At 33.2% G+C, this 20098-nt stretch overlaps 1 protein-coding gene across 8 annotated transcripts; it reads right to left on the minus strand.

Annotated features, from left to right (window-relative positions):
• Window positions 1-256: 256 nt before the first annotated feature.
• LOC108464397 (uncharacterized) lies at window positions 257-9711 on the minus strand. Of its 8 annotated transcripts, XM_053024381.1 has the most exons (11): window positions 9436-9702; window positions 9009-9083; window positions 8467-8493; window positions 8220-8259; window positions 7642-7756; window positions 7456-7541; window positions 1323-1523; window positions 1147-1239; window positions 971-1072; window positions 707-819; window positions 257-646 (listed from the first exon to the last, which is right to left on the minus strand). In XM_053024381.1, exons 7-11 carry the CDS (start codon window positions 1377-1379, stop codon window positions 502-504), a joined length of 510 nt encoding a protein of 169 aa, XP_052880341.1. In that variant the 5' UTR covers window positions 1380-1523; window positions 7456-7541; window positions 7642-7756; window positions 8220-8259; window positions 8467-8493; window positions 9009-9083; window positions 9436-9702; the 3' UTR covers window positions 257-501. The 8 variants fall into 8 exon arrangements, 4 of the variants coding, with proteins under 4 accessions (XP_052880341.1, XP_017620169.1, XP_017620170.1 ...); XM_017764680.2 differs by lacking the exon at window positions 8220-8259; XM_017764681.2 differs by lacking the exon at window positions 8220-8259 and having other exon boundaries at window positions 7642-7727; window positions 8412-8493.
• Between the last annotated feature and the right edge of the window lie 10387 nt (window positions 9712-20098).

Raw genomic sequence — 20098 nt, forward strand, 5'->3', positions numbered from 1 at the left:
TTTCAATTTTTGACATTAAGACATTAATTAATCAAGTAGGTACCAATTTTGGACGTTATGAGGGTACTAATCCTTCCTCATACGTAATCGACTTCCGAACCCATTTTCTGAATTTCGTAAACCAAAATCACAGTTTTAGTAAATCAAACCGTTTATTAAAACAATTAAATTACAAGGTGATCCAATCACACCTAATATAAAAAAGATCGATGGTGACTCTCACATTCATTTTCATTTTCAAAATCAAAGTTGACCCTTTTTAAAAAAATGGTTTCGACATATATGATCTAAATTAATTAATGAAATAACAAAATTTATTATATTCAAAAGTTATAATGTTAAAATATTCTTACAATAAGAAAACAAACGTCTAAGACGGCAAATTCTGTGACTGCTGAAACATCTTCATCATATTCTGAAGCTAACTGAAGTTTGTCATATTTTCTGCTTGTATCTGCTTCCCTCGCTACTGCATTCGCTTTAAGTTGTAGATGGAGTTCTTCATATTTTCTTTGAGCCTTTGCTTCTTTTGATGCTGCCTCCGCTTAATTGCTCAACTGTGCTCACTTGCATCTCAGCCATCTGGTTTCTTAACCTCTGAACTTTACTTTGAGCCTGATTCCCCGAAGGCACGTATTGCTGCGAGCTAGATCCAAAATATTAGGTCGAGTTAACAAAAGATCTTTGAAATCGAACTCGACCATACCTTCCAAGACCCAAAACTTCAGTAATAATTCGGTTATCAATGTCGTCAAGGTTAACAAAACTATCACTCGAAGCGATTGCTTCATACTCCGCCTTTTTATCCTTTTGTTTCTCCTAAAAAATCAATTAAAGAGTTAAAAATGAAATATATAATCAAAACAAATGCAACATAACTTAATATTTGCATTACAAACGACGAATTAAACCATTATAATTAAACATGATAAATATTTAAAATAGTTCAAATTTTATTAAGTAAATATACCATAATTTCTGCAGCTTCAGTAGTCATAAGAGATTCATCTTTCTTTCTATGTGTAATGTCAAAAAGCTGAAGGCATCCAACTTTTTGACCAGATGACAGTTCCTACAATATAGGAGGAAAAATATTATTTAGTAGAAAGTAATTAATATTTGACACAAATAATAAATTCAAAATACATCGTCATTAGCTACACAAGAAAAACTTTTCGATCCAACTATGTGCGTGAATTTTTGTTTTTGCCTACTTGTAGTTCCAACTCGCTCACGATCCTACATTATGAAATTATTATTACATATATACTAAATACTATAAATCGAAATAATAATAATAAGAATTCGGAAGTACGTAATACCTCTCCTTTCTTTGAATTCCAAAATCTAACTGTATATTTCCATTGGTACCTTAACATTCCCGGCGGGACATTTCGCTATTTCTCTTTGAGGTTTATATTTTTCTTAAAATATTCCTTCTTTAAAGCATTTTTATGGTCTCTCCATTTTTTTCCTAATGCCTTCTTCACATAATTATCTGAGACCTCTAAAGCAAATCTCTCCTGCAAATAACACAAGTTTAGAAAGTTAATATAAATGAAACTTAAAACAAAATATTATAAATTACTTTCACGTTATTACCTTAATATTATTAAGAGTTTGATTTTTGTAACTATTAGGCATATGATGCTATGACTCGTAGTTGATAGGCAACAGATTGGCATTTCGTGCTATAATGCCTAAGTATCCTGCTAAAAGTCGAGTTTTTGATCCAATAGGTTGACCATAACTATTTCTAACTACTTTGACACGCTCGACAGAATTTAACTCGTATAAATATTTTAATAGCGTATGTCCTCGAGTTTTACGCATCCCACCATTTTCAACTAAGAAAATAATATATTATAATATAAGAATTTGAAACAAAAATCAATAATAAAAGTCTAACACACATGTAAATTAAAGTTAGCATTACTTTGAATTTCTGCAGGTTCATCAGTTGTATTTGAAACATTCAAAAATCCAATAACAGTCTATTGTTCACTATTTATTTCTTCCGAATTTAGAGGATTTTGAAAAATACTTAGATCTCACAATCTTCTTCTAGGCATTTTATCTGTAATACGTATAAAATAGTTGAAATATTAGTAACTACTTACAACAATAATAATACATACAAAATAGTTGAAATATTTAATAAGATTTAAATTATAATATTACATATAATTAAAAATCAAAAAATCTTACTACATCATGATTCATTAATATCTTTATCCACATCCTGGCGAACCCATTGAAATTGTGTACTAGTACTAGTGATAGTTTCATTTAAGTTTTGTTCTGGAAAAGACAGTTTTTGATCTTTCGTGGATGTCATCTCTACTTCCATTGCCCATGTCAAACAAGTATCTAGAGGTGTTACGGAGTACAACATACCAACCCTCATCAATTGAATCTTTCAAGTAAAAAACTTGTTTAATTTGAGAAGAAATTACATACAGCTCGTCTATCAATTGTTGTCCAGTGTGAATTGATCGAGAGAAGTTCACCATTGTAAAACCAAATTGATCTTTTTTAATTCCTCAAGCAGTATTAACATCAACCAAATCACATCGAAATAAGGCAACCTTCCGTTTGCCATAGTAATCCAACTCAATAATGTCAGTAAGAAGTCCATAATACTCATTTCCCTCAACAGGATTGCTGTCCCTAGCACTTGCATAACTTGTAATTGAAAAATTAACAACTATTCCACAATTTTGAGTCATCCTCAATCTTTCGCGAGATTTTGTATGAAACCTAAATCCATTGATGAAGAAGACACTATAACTTTTTACTACTCTATTCAGACCTTGGGAAAGCCATTTAACTTCGTCATTAATGTCCTTTTCACTCCAAACCTATTGAATTGAAAATAATTTGATTAATTATAAATGTTATACGAAAACATTATTATTTGTCAATGAAAGCTTCAGTTGCATACCATTTGCCTTAACCATTCATGAAAAGATTCTAAGAATAACTTAAGAATCTCTCGATGTTGTAATCTTCGAGAGCGTGAACGAGATCTCAAGACTTGTTTGTACTCACTATGTTAAAAAATGAATTACTTGGTTAGAAGACAAACAAATAAAAAAAATGAATATTTATCAAATTCTAAAACTTACTTGTGTAATGATTCAATTAAATCGTGGTAAAAAAGAACATATCGATGTGCTTGTACCCAAGATCTATCATATAAGTGTGCAATTTCAACTTTACCGATTGATTCTCTATAACTTCAAAATAGATAAGTTTCGGCTAAGTTATGATTAATGAGCCCAACATTTCTACTTGGTCTATTCAGTCTTATTTCAACATCTTTCAAATATCTAGAGCAAAAAGTCATACTCCTTTGCCAAGTAACCTTCAGCAATTAATACTTCTAGATAACGCTTATTACGACAATAAGACTTCAATTTGCAAAGGAACCTAAACACGATATACAATATTATCAAAAGTTGTAACTAAAGATATATTCATGAATGAATGAAAACTTTACAAATAAATTAGCACATCTCTATAGGATACATCCACCGATAGAAAATCGGTCCACTAAGTTTTGCTTCATGAGGGAGATGGATTAACAAGTGCACCATAATAGTGAAGAATGAAAGTGGAAAGATCTTCTCCAAATTGCATAAAATCAAGGCGGTTCAATCTTTTACTTTCTCAAGCTCTTCAACAATTAAAACTTTGCTACAAATAACTTTCATTATATTGGATAGTTCAATTATAGAAGACGTCACCTTTTTTGACATATAACACCGTAAAAAAACTGGTAGTAAATCTTGCATCAAGATGTGATAATCATGTGATTTTAGGAATTATAGTCTTCAATCTTTAAAACTTACACATCGAGATATTTTTTATGCATAGCATCTGAAACCTTTTATATCTTTCAACACTGTGCAGAACACTTCTTTTTCTCTCTTCAACATTACAAAAATAGAATGTGGCAACCGAGATTTTCCAGTCGAAAGTAATTAGGGATGAAGATCACGCCGAATTCCCACGTCACCTAGATCAAGTTGACTCTGAAAATTGTCTTTCAATTTTCTATCGACATTCAAAATTGTCCCAATGATGTTCTCGCAAACATTCTTTTCAATATGCATGACATCAAGATTATGTCGCAAAATGTGATGCTCCCAATAAGGCAACTAAAAAAAATACTTCTATTTTTCCATAAGTCTGCCTCATTCGGATCATCCTCTTCATCAGATTCATTATCAATCTGCCGGTCAACATCGCCAACATACGCTTCCCTCGATCTCTTTTTTTGCGTGTTAGGTGGTTGATTCATCTTCCCATAACTGAAATTGATATCTGTTAACATGAACAAGATTTCAGATCCAATGGTCTACTCAGGAATTTCTCTGAACTCTTCAGTACCATCAAATAGAGTCCTCTAAAATCTAAATCTATTATTTCCATCTAACCACTGACGATGCCCCATATAAGATAACTTCTTCCCAATATATAACCACTTCGAACATGTTTGCGCCGCACAACAAGGACAAGCATAATGTCCTTTGGTACTCTAACTAGATAAATTGGCATAAGCTAAGAAATCATTAATAGTCCATAACAAAGTTGCACGTAAATAAAAGTTCTCATTTCTCAAGATATCATATGTTTCAACACTCGACCATAATTGTTCCAACTCTTCAATAAGTGGCTACACATAAATGTCAATATCATTTCTAGGACCTTTCTCTCCAGGGATAATCATAGATAAGATAAAAGAAAATTATTTTATACAAATCTACGAAGGCAAATTATAAGGAACAAGCACTACAAGCGAAGTACTATATGAAGTACTCATGATTTTAAAAGGATTAAATCCATCAGATGCTCGCCCAAGCCTCACATTCCGAGGATTGCTTGCAAAGCTTGAAAATTTACTGTCAAATAATTTCCAAGCTAAAGAATCCGCAGGATGCTTTAATAATCCATCATCGGTTCGTTGATCATGATGCCACCTAATAGACTCGGTTATCTTTGACGACATGAAAAGCCTTTGAAGCCTTGGTATTAATGAAAAATATCACAAAATCTTTATTAGCTTCTTTCTTGATTGTGCCTCACCTTCATCCTCATTCACATCTTCTATATTCCTATTCATCCAACGAGATTTACTACAAACATGACAAGACTATTGATTTTTTCGATCTCTCCAATACAAAATGTAGTCATTTGGGAAACTATGAATTTTGTCGTACCTAATGCCTAAATCTTTTATTAGTTTTTTCATATCTTTGCATGAATGAAAAATTTTTGTAGATAGAAACATATCTCTCAAAAACTCTAACAGCAGTGTCAAAGAGTTTCCGGTCCACCCTCCCAAACATTTTAAGTGAAAAAAGACGAATGTAGAAGGACATTTTTGAAAATTTCAATCCCTCATAAAGTTCTTCATTCGTTTCATTAAGTAACTTATAGAACTTTGTTGCTTCTCCATTTGGCTCTTCATCAGGTACACTTCTTCCCGTTTCGGTAAAAGCATTTCCACTAATATCACAATCATCGGATGTAATAAGTTCAAGTGGAAACGATTGCAAGCCATAACTGCGTATATTAAATGCATCCCGCAACATACCTTCCATGTCTTCTCTAACAGACTGATGGCAAGCATTATAAGGATAAGTCAGGTTAATCGTTAAAGAGGTTTTGTGAGGTATACACTCTCCATAGAAAATCCATTTTTTATACCCCGAATAAAGCCATCGACAATTAGATGTTCGTAGACAACTTCACGAATATGCCAATTGATTTTTCCACACTTCTCACACGAGCAAAGAATCATATTCTCTTGGCTTGTATTTTGAAATACAAAATTTAGAAAAGTTTACACTCCATTTTGATAGTCGTTGTTTACCTTTGATAAATTCAACCAACTCTTATCGATTTCATAGTTCTTGAAATCTAAAGTTGACAATAAATTACGGTTACTTAAGTGTTCTAAATTGATTTAAATCATGTCATTGTATTAAAATAGATCATACATATCAAGTATCTAATGGGTGCAAACTAATTCAAGTAAGTTGTTTATTTATAAGTATAATAGGTGTAAGTTATGATATGATATACATTTATATATATGATATATATTTATATATTATGTAAGTTATGTAAGTTATGATCCAAAGTTAATATATGTTAATAATTATATTTTAATAAAGTTAATATTTGTTAATTTTTCATCTATTTTGAGTTAGTATTTAAATTAAATTTCCATGAACTTTTTAACTTTATAATACACATTAAAATCGATCAATTTATTTTCATGATAATATTTATGAAAAATATTAAAATAATTTTAACATTAAGATAAATATTATTTTCCTTTAAAACATTTATTTTAATTAAATAAATTTATTTCTATGATAAATATTTTTTTTTTTTAAATTTGAACTTTAAACTATATACTTTTAAGGATAAATAAAAAATATTATTTAAATTAAATTTTATATGAAAATATTAACTTTAAAACTAAATATAAAAGTTAATGAATTTAAATTTAGAATTTAAGATAATAAATTAATAACACAATTGCAATTTAAAATTTAGAACTCAAGTTATCTTAAATTTTAAAATAAAATAAACATTTACAATCAAAACTAAAATAAACAATGAAAATTGGATTAAAATATAAAATATCAATAAAATAAGATATTATAATAAAATTACTTAAATGAAATAAGAACTTAAATCATAACTATGTAAAATATAAGAGTTGAGTATCCATTCCCATGTAAAATATCAACATTGATTATTTAAATTGATTATTCAGTTCTTTATTGAAGACATTAAAGATTTGTTATTTCTTTTGTTTATTTTGTCAATACTAAAATTAACCACATAAAAATGTTACCTTTTAATAAACGGTTCTACTTAATAGCAAAATTCAATAAATTGAACTAAATTAACTTTTTAAAACGCATAATTGAACAAGCGGTTTTACTTCAGATTAAATTTCAATAAATCAAACTAAATTAAGCTTCGAAAATGTATAACTAAATAAATGGTTTCGCTTAATATCAAAACTTAATAAATTGAATTAAATTAACCTTTTAAAAACACATAATTAAATAAACGATTTTACTTGATAATTAATCAAACTAAACTAACCAAAGTTATTCAATTACAATCAAGTTTTAGTGAAACTAATGCTAAACCCTAATTATTGAGTTAAATTAATCATTAAAATGTAAGAATTAATTTGAATGTCACAAAATATGTACAGTAATAAACTTGAACATTTATAGATTGAAATGGAAACAAAAAAAACCCTCTGAAATGGAAACTTCAACACCAGGGCACTTTATGAAACCAAAACCAACTTAATACTTAAGGAGCAAAAATGATCACATGCATACTCCACCAGCATACAGGCAAATAGTTTGCAAGTATAGGACAATGAAGGCTTTATAGCAAATTAAATATACATACCTTTTAGAAATTGTAAATTGCATGGTAGAGTTGATTCCAGTAACTAGTGTTGTGGTGAGCAAAGCACGCCCAAAACTTTTGAGATGCTACGAAAAGAATAAAAAGAAACTTCATTATAGCGAAAATAATAAAATAAATGAAAAATAAAAGAGTATAAATAGTAAAATTAGGAGTGACTTAACTTACATGATGAGTGAGAATGGTGCGAACAAAGCGAACTGCAGCAACTACTAAGTATTTTTCCCTTCTCCGAGTCAATAGCAAAACTTTTTCTATAACATTGTTAAGGATAAAATTACACCTACAAACAATGAAGATAAGGTAATTAACATCTTAAGTTCATAAGCCCAATTTTACAGAACACAGCAATTCGCATATGCTTGAGAGAATTTCAGGCTTTGCGCTATTTTTACTTTCAACTTTTCTGGCATTTCAACAATCAGCAGACATATATATAATAAATCACAAATGAACATCCAAAATTTTTACACCTGGATAAATAAACTCCAAACTGTTGTGGACACCAAATGGGAAGATAACACAGATACAAGGTATGAAAATCACATGATAAGCATTCTTCAGTCGTGATTTCTAGCATCTTATATAATAACAATCACTCAGTGATCAACAAAACAAAGAAGATCAACTAAAGTTTTGATTGTGCCCGTTAGACCATAAGGAAAACAGACACAAGCAAATTTATCAATATTTAGCTTATTCAATAACTATATCTCTATGCATGAAGATCCAAGTTGCAACCGTACCTGGATTCAAATTTGAAAAATGTTTTTGCTTCTCTAAGAACTGCAATATAACCAACACCACATTCTTGTGCATCACGATAAAATGGTGTATGACATTATTAGGAAATGTCTAGAGTTTAACGTCTTATTTTGGAATCTATTTATGTCAATTCATTTTAGCAGTCAGACATATTCCAGGCAATTAAAAGATACAGTAGGGCCTCCTTTGAAAGAATGTATCATTCAAGAGAACAAAGAGCATGAATACCTGTACAGCCACCGATGTGTTTACCCCCTGTGCAAAGCAGATACAGGATTAGAGCATCAGTTATACTTATATAACCAAAGAAAATTGCTAACTGTTATTTCACAGGTTACTTTAAAAAAAGTTCCCAAGGTTGGAGTTCAAATTTATCACAAAGCAGGTAATGAGCACGATAATTTTTCATGTCACAACAACTTCTTTTAGAATCATAACAAAAAAAAAAAAAAAGGCTGCTGTTTCATAAGTGATTCTTTTAACCAGAACTTGAACCGGAAGAAAAAGAAGCCATTATCAGATAAGCCAAGTACAAAGTCATGATGCTCAAACTGGTTTTCTTATTAAACGATGATCGACTTCTGTTTTGTTGGTAAAGAACAACCTGAAAAGACAGTCTTCTACTTCATCCTTTCATAGATAGTAAACATTAAAGATAATAAATGGAGTGGTAAGGGCTTTATACATATAAAATCAATAAGCCATGCATACTGTTTTACAGTCAAGGGAGTTCTATATCTGTTAGGTAAATGCTAATTCAAGAAACTTACCAATAAAAACATTTGGGACAGTGTGTTGCCCAGTAAGCCACTCCAGCAACTTCTGCACTTGAGGCCCTTGGGCACCTGAACAAGATAGAACTCTTTAATAAGCAAGACCAATATTACGATGTACAGTAATTGACTGCGCGGTCCAATTTGAGATATTAAACTTCATTCACAAATTCTGTTGAATTTGGAGAATGGAAGCATGAATTACAACCCAGAAATCCCATTCTTTTGAATAAGATAAATGTTATATAAACTCAATTTCTACCTTTCCAACCACTTTTTCCAAGAGAAAGTATCACACGGTGATAAGTGATCAATTTTTACATACTGTTTTGATTTCAAAGAGGTTACGAATCTCATAATTTCAGTGGGTTTTAGAAACACAACGAAGAATTACAAGACACTCAATTTTCATAGGAAGACTTACACGGTGATGAAGCAGAGGAGTGTCGACGGCGATGCGGTAGAGGGGACAACGGCGATGCAGCAGATGGTCAGATGAAGATTTGGGGATTTTGATTTGGGAAAAATTTTTAAAGGAAAAAAAATAAGGGATTTTGGGGATGAGTTGGGATAAAACTCAGAGTAGCAAAACGGCACCATTTCCTTTAAAATAAAATTATATTGCGCCATTTTTATCATAAACACAGCTACTGATTTACTTATTACGACGTTTTTTCGTTAGCACTACTGATGTATAATATTTACAGTGTTTTCCGTGCAAACGTCACTAAAAATGCCACTAAAACCTTAAATTCTTGTAGTGAACTAATTCGAGCCAATAGATCCTTTTCATACATCTAACCTATCGTTCAACATTTCCATTAGAAATGTCATATTTCAAAATGTCAAATAAAAATGACCGAATCATGTCCCAACTGTATTAAAAGTTACCCTAGTCAAAGCATAAACCACTTTATTAGCTTCCTTGTGTGCATAAGAAAAACGTCACATTGTTGAATTCATCATTAAGGAGAACATAATCTCAAATAATTAGAAAGAATTCTGACAAATCTGGCTCCCTCAAAGATAAAGCTTAATAAACTTCCAAGCAATCAATTTCTATTTCCACTCTTTCAATCCTAAAGTCTTTTAACCATGAAAAAACCTCTTTAATAACTAATGCTTCTACTAGAGAAGGATGAGCTACCACCAGAATCCCCTCAATTAAATTTTCAATAAAAAGTCTTTGTATCATTTTGCACTACTGCTCTGAAGCCTCATTTATTAACCGTTCAACCAATGTCAACATCAGCGTTGCATTTTATCCAATTTCCAGCAATTTCCAGCAGGCTTTGTCCAACCTTTTGATGTCTTGAATAGTAGTACCAGTGACCGATAACTTGCCCAATTTAACTTTCGAGGTCTTCTATTCTTGCAAATAAGTCATAGAAAAAGGTGATATGATTAACAGAGGAATCCTTTTGTTTCATACAAACATATTTCTAAAACCAGAGCTTCCATAGAATTCAACACCCCTTTTCAAGCCTTTCATAAATCCCATTACTTAGAGATTAAACAACAAAATCTTTGATGGTGACACTAATTACATTAATTATTGCCTAGCCATACTTGAGTCGCTATGGAGCAATTAAGCAATGCATGATCAATGCTTTCATTATTGTCATATTTTGGACACAAGGGATCTAGTTGCACTCCCTACTTAATAAATTATTCTTACAAGGCACAAAACCTTTCATACACCTCCAAATAAAATCTTTAACCTTTAAAGGGAGAAGACTACTCCAAAATTTCAACTAATGACCAATTTCAAACAAGTTATCAAGTTTAGAGAATTTATTCGTGGCAAGCATATATCTTGATTTCATTGTAAAATCCTATTTTGAATAATGAAAAATGAGCATATCTGTTGGATTTTGAAGGTTGATTGATGTTTCAAAGACTCGTATGACATCCATAGGCGCATTAGTCTCATATGCCAATGATCGCGTGATTTCGTGATAGGTTTTAAATATTTATAATTAATCGTTCTTGAAACTAATTATTATTGCGATGTAGGCAAGTGTACATATCGAACAGTAGTATAGTTTTAGCAAGTCCAGATTGTCGAACCCAAAGGAACTAAAAGTACTAATAATGACTGTCTTTTTATTATCTAGCCTAAGAATAATGGGGTTTTGTTTTAACTAACTAATTATTTAAACTAAGAACTCACAGAGAATAGAATTGGGGAACTACTTTTAGGAAAATCGATTAAATTAAAACAATATCTAAGGAAAAATCCACCTAGACTGTACTTGTTATCCTGGCTCCGAATCGGACGATTTATTCATTTAACTTGTTCCGTAGAGATCCCTAAGTTATGTTATTATCCCTATTCAAGAGTAATAACGTCTAATCCCTAGATTGAATAATTGAGACCTTTCTCTAATGAACACCCTAAGGTTGCATTAACTCGATCTATGAATCTCCTTATTAGGTTTCACCCTAATCCGGCAAAATCTTGTCACCCTATGTCTAAACGCGCAATCAACTCCGCTTAATTATGAAAAATGTACTCTTAGACAGGGTCTATTCCTCCTCTGAATAAGAGCTTATCTTGAATCAGTATCTTGGGATATGAAAACAAGAATTAAGAACAAGTTAAATATTTATCATACAATTCAAAAAATAATAACAAGATTCGTCTTAGGTTTCATTCCCCTTATGTATTTAGGGAATTTAGTTCATAGCTAAATAAGAAAACATCTCAGAATAATAAAGAATACAAAACATAAAGAAAACCTAAAACTCCTGAAGGGGAATTGAGGAGAGATCTTTAGTCTTGATAAAGAATCCGGCTTCTGAGATGAATCAATCGGCTTCCTTGGAGTAATTCCTTACTCCCTATTCTGTGTGTCCTCTTTTCTCCTTCTAGGGTGTATTTATAGGCTTTAGAATGCCTATTAGCCCTCAAAAGTGGCCTTTTCCGAATTGGACTCAACTTGGACTCGGCAGGGACACGCCCGTGTGACACACCCGTGTGCGATTACTTCAGGCCGTGTTCAAGCCTGTTAGAATGGCACGGACGTGTGTTATACCTGTGTGAGTCATGCTTTAATTCTGCTAGATTGAGACGGCTGTGTGGGATGCCCATGTGAGGAAGTCTAGGCCGTGTTGAGTTCGTATTTTGGCTTATTTTTTTCGTTTTTGGCCCGTTTCTCTTTCCTTTCACTCTCCTATGCTCTCCTAAGTATAAAACATGAAATTAAAGCATTAGGAGCATCAAATTCACTAATTTTAAGGAAAAATCATCTATAAAATACGTTAAGCATGGGGTAAAAATATGTATAAATTACGGTTTATCAAATACCCCCACACTTAAGCATTTGCTTGTCCTCAAGCAAAATCCTCAACTCATAATCAAAATAAATTCTTCTCAACTTTACAATTTCTATCGATAATATCTCAAAATAATCCATAGGTAATCATACATTTGAGAATTCAACTAAAAGAACATAAAAGTTTCAAACATTCCAAGTTGAGTATTTAATTATGCAAACATAGGTGTCTCTCCTCATCTGAGTAATTACCTTTGATTCAGAATCTCATAGAGTTTCACATCCTCACTAAAGATTCACTCAAATCACTCGAGGTGTTTAAGGACAATAAATGAAACACTCAATAGTCAATAATGAAAAGTCATTACCATAGGCTTGCATGAAAATCAAATCTCCACCACTATAATTTAAGATGATACATCAATCAAAAGGTCTTTAGAGGGTTGTAGTGAGGCTTGGTTAGGGGGTGTGGTCACAAGCTGGAAAAAAGGGTTAGAATCGAGATTGAATTGAAAAATTGCCTAACTAGAAAAAGAGTTAATCATTACTTGCGTACAACATAGCTTCTTCTCAGAGTATGGAATTACTAATATGTATATATAGTTTTTTTTTTAAGAACAAGTTAAATGACATAGGCTAACTTATTACAAACAAGACATAGCTAAGTAATTTTTTCAACTCAAATCTCGACAAAAATAGGGATCAAATTAATTTAAGAGATTTCAACAATAATGGGTTAAGGGTTAATATTGAGGTTAATACAAGGAATGGCTTGTTAGGCTCAAAGGGGTTTACTAAAGGTTAATCGTGGAGGTAAGCTTTTCATGGCATGAGTGGGTTAATCCTAAGTGCCTTAATCATTTTGACATATCAAATCAAATGGTGTGGTCTCGACATGCATAATCAAGCAAGTTCTAGAATAACAGTTTGATATTGACACACTCAAAGCAATAATAAAAGTGAGCATGAAAGAATTAATAGATGCTCAAAAGGCTCAAAAATCTCACAAAAATTATGGCTTTTTGATGTTTAGACTCGTGAATTCCAATTCAAAGTAATACCTTGACTTGGGGAAACAACCTATAATTTTAAATTTTTAAAAATCAACTTATCATGCTTGATTCTCTAATGTCTTAAAGTTTAAGCAATCAATGCAATAATCCCTATGTTTAAATTCAAGATATATCAATCAAAATCATAAATCAATTAAAATTTATCCTAAGTATAATATGAGATCTTTTCAAGAGAACAAGATAATCTTTCAGGGATTTTTCTGATAATCAAATGAATTCCCCCCCACTTAAGATGTACATTGCCCTCAATGTACAGAGATAGATATATTTAGAATATAAAAATAAGATAGGGAAAGAAATGAAACTTCCTGTATGAAAAATGGATGAAATTCATGGATTAGCGAGAGTGAGTTGTTGGAAATAAAGCTGAAGGACAAACATGATTTTGAAGAACAAAAAGAGAATTGGGGGAATAATTTGGTAGTAATCATAAAGATAAGCCGTGTTTAAAAACAAAAGAATCTTAAGAAAATTAATGAAAGAAAAATAAAAGAAGATAGATAATATAATTTTTCTCAAGTGCCACGGTCAGTTCACACGCCCGTGTGGTTCGTGTCCAGCCCGTGTTTGTCGCGAAGTGAGATATCGTCACACGGCTTTCGGGCACGCCCGTGTGTCTAGGCCGTGTGGCTATATGATCATGTTACACGACCGTGTGTTATGTGGTTCGCTTCTCCCACGATCGTGTAGCTCTGCACATGCCCGTGTTTTTTGTCAGTGTTGTCCACGGGTGGTAGACACCGGCATGTCACACACCCGTGTGCATTTGACAGATTTGACCACGGCCAAGTTGCACGCCCGTGGCCTCTTATCGTATCCCGTGTTGGGAAAGATAACTTTTATCCTGTTTTCACACGGCCATATCGTATGACCGTGTTCCCGTCCATATTGGTCACACGGCCTCAAGCACGGCCGTGTGATCGGCCATGTGGAGTTGGGAACCTATGCTTCAAAGATTCTGTTAGTGACCTAGATGTTTACAAATTTAAATTTAAACAATTAAAAACCGTTAGTACTCAGGTTGCCTCCCGAGAAGTACTTATTTATAGTCCAAGAAGGGTTTTAAATGGGTGTTTGTTTACCTTAAAAGTGCAGAATTTGAGATGACTCACCTTGACCGTACCAAATGGAAAAATACTAAGTACCGTAAGAGGGGTTTCTTCATCCGGTCTGGCAGTGAAAATGTAAGGATATGTGGCATCTAATAAGACTTTATCGCCAACCTTAAGTTGATTCGGAAAGGAATCGAGCTCGTTTTGACGCAGTTTTGGTTTATTGTGTGTTCTTAGTTTATGCGTTCGCCATTCATCGAGCTCCTCTATATGCAGTCTTCATTCCTCGTGAGTAGGTCCTCTACTATTGTTTGAGAATGACTTATGTGCTTCCTTCAGACTCATTTTCTGCAAAGTAGGTTGCACCATATTGTTAGTTTTTGTAGAATGGTTTAAACGATCACCTTCAATTTCCGATGTGTTGCTAGAATTGCAAGCTTGAAGGGTGATTGTTTCGTCTCCCACCCAGAGTATGAGTTCACCTGTGCCAACATCAATGATCGTTTTAGCAATTACTAAAAAAGGCCTTCCTAGAATTAAGGGAGTGTTGCTATCCTCTTCTATGTCTAGAACAATAAAGTCAACGGGAAATATAAATGTATCAACTCTAACTAGCACATCTTCAATAATACCCTAGGGAATCTTATAGTTTAATCTGCTAATTGAATACTCATCCTAGTCTGTTTGGGTTTCCCGAGACCTAGTTGCTTAAACATTTTGTAAGACATGACGTTGATACTACCCCCTAGATCAGCTAATGCATTATTAACATCTAAACTACCAATTAAGCAAGGAATCGTAAAACTCTCTGGATCTTTTAGTTTGTTGGGTAGTTTATTTTAGAGAATAGCCGAGCAAACTACGTTCAGCTCTACATGCGACGCTTCGTCCAACTTCCGCTTATTTGCTAAAAGCTCCTTTAAAAATTTTATTGTGTTTGGCATCTGCGATAGAGCTTCAATAAACGGTAAGTTAATATGTAATTTTTTTAAGAGTTTAAGGAATTTACCAAATTGTTCATCTGAGCGATCTTTCCTTGTCGCTTTAGGGTATGGCACACGAGGTTTATATTCAACAGTCACTGGTTTGTTTTTATTATAATCTACCTAACATTTACCTTTGCTTACTACTGTTTCTTGCCTCGGTTCTGGCTCAGGCTCAACGACTCCATCTTCATTTTGAAAATTAATTGCATTGAACTGTTCCCTTGGGTTAGGTTCAGTATTACTTAGCAGGCTACCTTGTGGTCGTTCGGAGATTAGTTTAGAAAGCTGGCCTATCTGAGTTTCGAGCCCTTGGATTAACGCTTGTTGATTTTTAAGTACTGTTTCGGTGTTTTGAAAGTAGGTTTCTGATACCGAGATAAACTTTGTGAGCATCTCTTCAAGGTTCGGCTTCTTTTCCTATTAATAGGGTGGCTGTTGGTAGCCCGGAGGTGGTCGCTGATTTCGTTGGCCTCCCCATGAGAAATTGGGGTAGTTCCTCCAACCTGCATTATAAGTGTTACTATATGGATTGTTTTGAGGTCGAGGATTATTACCCATGTAATTTAATTGCTCGTTATCCATGTTGTGGCCATAAGGTTGGTATTCCGAATGGCTTGTTCCACCTCCACTTGCTTAGCACTGCATTACTGGATGAACCTGTGAAGAATTAAGAAAACCATCAATTTTTTTATTCAAGAGTTCTACCTGATTAGAGAGCAGGGTGACCGAATCGACGTTATAAATACCGGCTGTTTTCGTTGGCTTTGTCCTCATGACTTGCCACTGATAGTTATTCAGTGACATTTCCTCTATGAACTCATAAGCATCTTTAGGTGTTTTATTATTGATGGTTCCGCCAGCAGCTGCGTCAACCATTTGTCGAGTCGAAGGATTCAGGCCATTATGGAATGTTTGAACCTGAAGCCAAAGCGATAACCCATAGTGAGGATACCTTCTCAAAAGGTCCTTGTATCTCTCTCATGCATCGTAGAGTGTTTCTAAATCCATCTGCACAAAAGAAGAGATATCATTACATAATTTAGCTATTTTAGCCGGCAGAAAATATTTTAGTAAAAATTTTTCGGTCATTTGTTCCCAAGTAGTAATTGACTCTCGTGGTAACAAGTCCAACCACTGTTTAGCCTTGTTCCTCAATGAAAAGGGGAACAACCGAAGACGTATGGCATTATCAGAAACGCCATTAATTTTAAATGTATCGTAGAGTTCCAAAAAGTTTGCTAAGTGAGCGTTGGGATCTTTATCTTGCAAACCATTAAACTGAACAAACTGTTGTATCATTTGAATTGTGTTAGGTTTTAGTTCAAAAGTATTTGCAGCTACAGCAGGTCTAACTATGCTCGATTTAGTTCCTGTTAAAGAAGGTTTAGCATAATCATACATAGTGCGTGGAGCAGGATTTTGATTAGCTGCAATTGCAGGAGGTAGCTGATTGCCTTGGTTTTTAGCCATCTCTTCAGTTGGGAGTTGAGTATTGTCCTCTTGCTCGTTCTCTGTGTATCTTAAGCTTTGCCTTATTTCTCTTTGGTTTTTGCGAACTGTGCGATCGATTTCTTCGTCAAAAAGTAGTGGCCCTGACGGGTTTCTTCTAGTCATAAACTATAAAAACCTGTCAGAAGAAGAAAAAAGAAAATTAGTAAATTAGAATAAAATTAAAAAGAAAATTAGATTGCAAGAAAAATAAATGGCTAAAGTAATAAAAATTGAGTATTCCTAATATTTTAGTTCCCCGACAACGGCGCCAAAAACTTGATCGCGTGATTTCATGATAGGTTTAAATATTTACAATTAATCGTTCTTGAAACTAACTATTATCGCAATGTAGGCAAGTGTACCTATCGAACAGTAGTATAGTTTTAGCAAGACCAGATTGTTGAACCCAAAGGAACTAAAAATACTAGTAATGACTGTCTTTTTATTATCTAGCCTAAGAATAATGGGGTTTTGTTTTAACTAACTAATTATCTAAACTAAGAACTCACAGAGAATAGAATTGGGGAATTGCTTTTAGAAAATCGATTGAATTAAAACAATACCTAAGGAAAAATCCACCTAGACTGTACTTGTTATTCTGGCTCCGAATCGGACGATTTATTCATTTAACTTGTTCCGTAGAAATCCCTAAGTTATGTTATTATCCCTATTCATGAGTAATAACGTCTAATCCCTAGATTGAATAATTGAGACCTTTCTCTAATTAACACCCTAGGGTTGCATTAACTCGATCTATGGATTCCCTTATTAGGTTTCACCCTAATCTGGAAAAATCTTGTCACCCTATGTCTAGGCGGGCAATTAACTCCGCTTAATTATAACAAATGTACTCTTAGATAGGGTCTATTCCTCCTCTGAATAAGAGCTTATCTTGAATCAGTATACTGGGATATCAAAACAAGAATTAAGAGCACATAATTAAGAACAAGTTAAATATTTATCATACAATTCAGAAAATAATAACAAGATTCGTCTTAGGTTTCATTCCCCTTAGGTATTTAGGGTATTTAGTTCATAACTAAATAAGAAAACATCTCAGAATAATAAAAAATACAAAACATAAAGAAAACCCAAAACTCCTGAAGGAGAATTGAGGAGAGATCTTCAGTCTTGATAATGAATCCAACTTCTGAGATGAATCAATCTGCTTCCTTGGAGTAATTCCTTACTCCCTATTCTGTGTGTCTTCTTTTCTCCTCTTCTAGGGTGTATTTATAGGCTTTGGAATGCCTATTAGCCCTCAAAAGTGGCCTTTTCCTAATTGGACTCAACTTAGACTCGGCAGGGACACGCCCGTGTACGATTACTTTAGGCCGTGTTCGAGCCTGCTAGAATGGCACGGACGTGTGTTATACTCGTGTGAGTCGTGCTTTGATTCTGCCAGATTGACAAAGCCGTGTGGGATGCCTTTGTGAGGAAGTCCAGGCCGTGTTGAGTTCGTACTTTGGCCCTTTTTTCTGTTTTTGGCCCGTTTCTCTTTCCTTTCTCTCACTCATGCTCTCTTAAGTATAAAACATGAAATTAAAGCATTAGGAGCATCAAATTCACTAATTCTAAGGAAAAATATCCATAAAATACGTTAAGTATGGGGTAAAAATATGTATAAATTACGGTTTATCAACCAACCTATTTACTTGCAACAACTCTCCAAGTTTCATATCCTCCAAACCAAAAATTGCCATAGATAAAGAAATTATTATCTTTTTTAATCTAGGGGTTTCAAAAATTTTAAATCAACATGCTTAAATGGCTTGAAGAAATACCCATTTACTATGCCTAAGTATCAACACCTACTAATTCAGTAGTCAAATTTATGAAACAGGGAAGCTGAGTATCAATATCTATAATCAAGTACTAATACCTTATGCTCAAGTGTTGATACATGGCTTAAGGGTATCAATTCTTTAAAATATCATGCCTAAATTGGGAAAAAAAAAACAGAGGAGCTTGGTATCAATACCCAAGCTTTGGGTGTACTCAAGGGTATTAAAACCCTTCCTAGGGGCATCAATAACTCAGGCTTAAAATCTGAAACTTGAGCTGTCTTTTTCGATAGTCAGGCTTGAGGTTAGATCCAAACCATAGTTTGTTTAATAATGTTAGATTGGATAGCTCTTATAGTCATAAGATATTTTATATTATGCGAGTTTTTCAAAAATGTCATTAGATATAAGTTGTAGTACCACCTAATCGAGACTATCACTGGTTCAAATTAAGGGTGTTACATTTAGTGGTATCAAAGCTTATTTTTAGCTAATTTTAGGTATTAACCAAGAAATAGGATTGAGAATAGATACATAAATGCCACATAGGTTATAGAAGTACTTTAAAAATGTGTTATGACTTTGATGCAACCAATTTAACCATATTATAAATTAGAGATCTCATCTGAATTGTGTCAAGTGATTGATGATGAACTAGAAACCTATGCACCGAACATTGAAGGTTAAGAGGACAAGGTTAATCTAGACTAATCTAAGCCCTATATCACACCCAGTTTCCTTTAAACTTGGAAACTAAAGATAATTTAGGGGTTAAATTGAAAGATATTGTAAGTTAGCAACCTCTATTTGACAAATAGAAAAAGTTAGAAACGAAATTAGACAAGGTTGATATCCAATCTTGGTTCGATTGGATTAGAACCAGCCGTGTCCCTTAGTGGGGGGCAAAATGATTAAAAATAAGTGGATTTTACATTATTGAAGACTGTACGGGAAAGGCTATAAATAGCTAAAGAGTGACTTTTTAGGAGATCTCTCCTCCAATTTGTTTTATTTTCATTTCTTCATCTTCTTCTCTAATTACTTCAAGGAAACGATGATTAAAGAAAGCTCTACATGCAACGATGACTGTGAGGTTTAAGTTGGAAAAATAGAGAATCCAGTAAGCTGGTAAGGTTCTAAATCCTTCAGTATACATAAGATTTAGGAACCAAAGTTAAAGGCTTCTAGAAACTATTTTAAGAATTGTACATGTTTTTAGAAAATTAAGTTTTAAACTGGGATTACTGAGCTTAACCTATGATTTGGTTATCTTGTTTAGCTATTAAGAGAATGGAAGCTCTAGCACTGGGAAAAACTAAGTTGATGAGGCAATAAAGTATCAAGTGAGTTTATGCACTCAACCTTTGAAATGCTAAGTATGTTGTAAGGTTGCATGGGTCTTTAAGTATCTGCCATGATAGTT

The sequence above is a fragment of the Gossypium arboreum genome, chromosome 13 (assembly GCF_025698485.1).
Source record: "Gossypium arboreum isolate Shixiya-1 chromosome 13, ASM2569848v2, whole genome shotgun sequence".
NCBI classification, from domain to species: domain Eukaryota; kingdom Viridiplantae; phylum Streptophyta; class Magnoliopsida; order Malvales; family Malvaceae; genus Gossypium; species Gossypium arboreum.

Coding starts and splice junctions, on each gene's coding strand:
- LOC108464397 (XM_017764680.2), bottom strand. CDS start 1,379: ATGTTAAGGTACCAATGGAAATATACAGTTAGATTTTGGAATTCAAAG. Junction 1,073..1,146: donor CTTGTGTAGCTAATGACGAT/GTATTTTGAATT, acceptor CCTATATTGTAG/GAACTGTCATCTGGTCAAAA. Junction 820..970: donor CTGAAGCTGCAGAAATTATG/GTATATTTACTT, acceptor TTGATTTTTTAG/GAGAAACAAAAGGATAAAAA.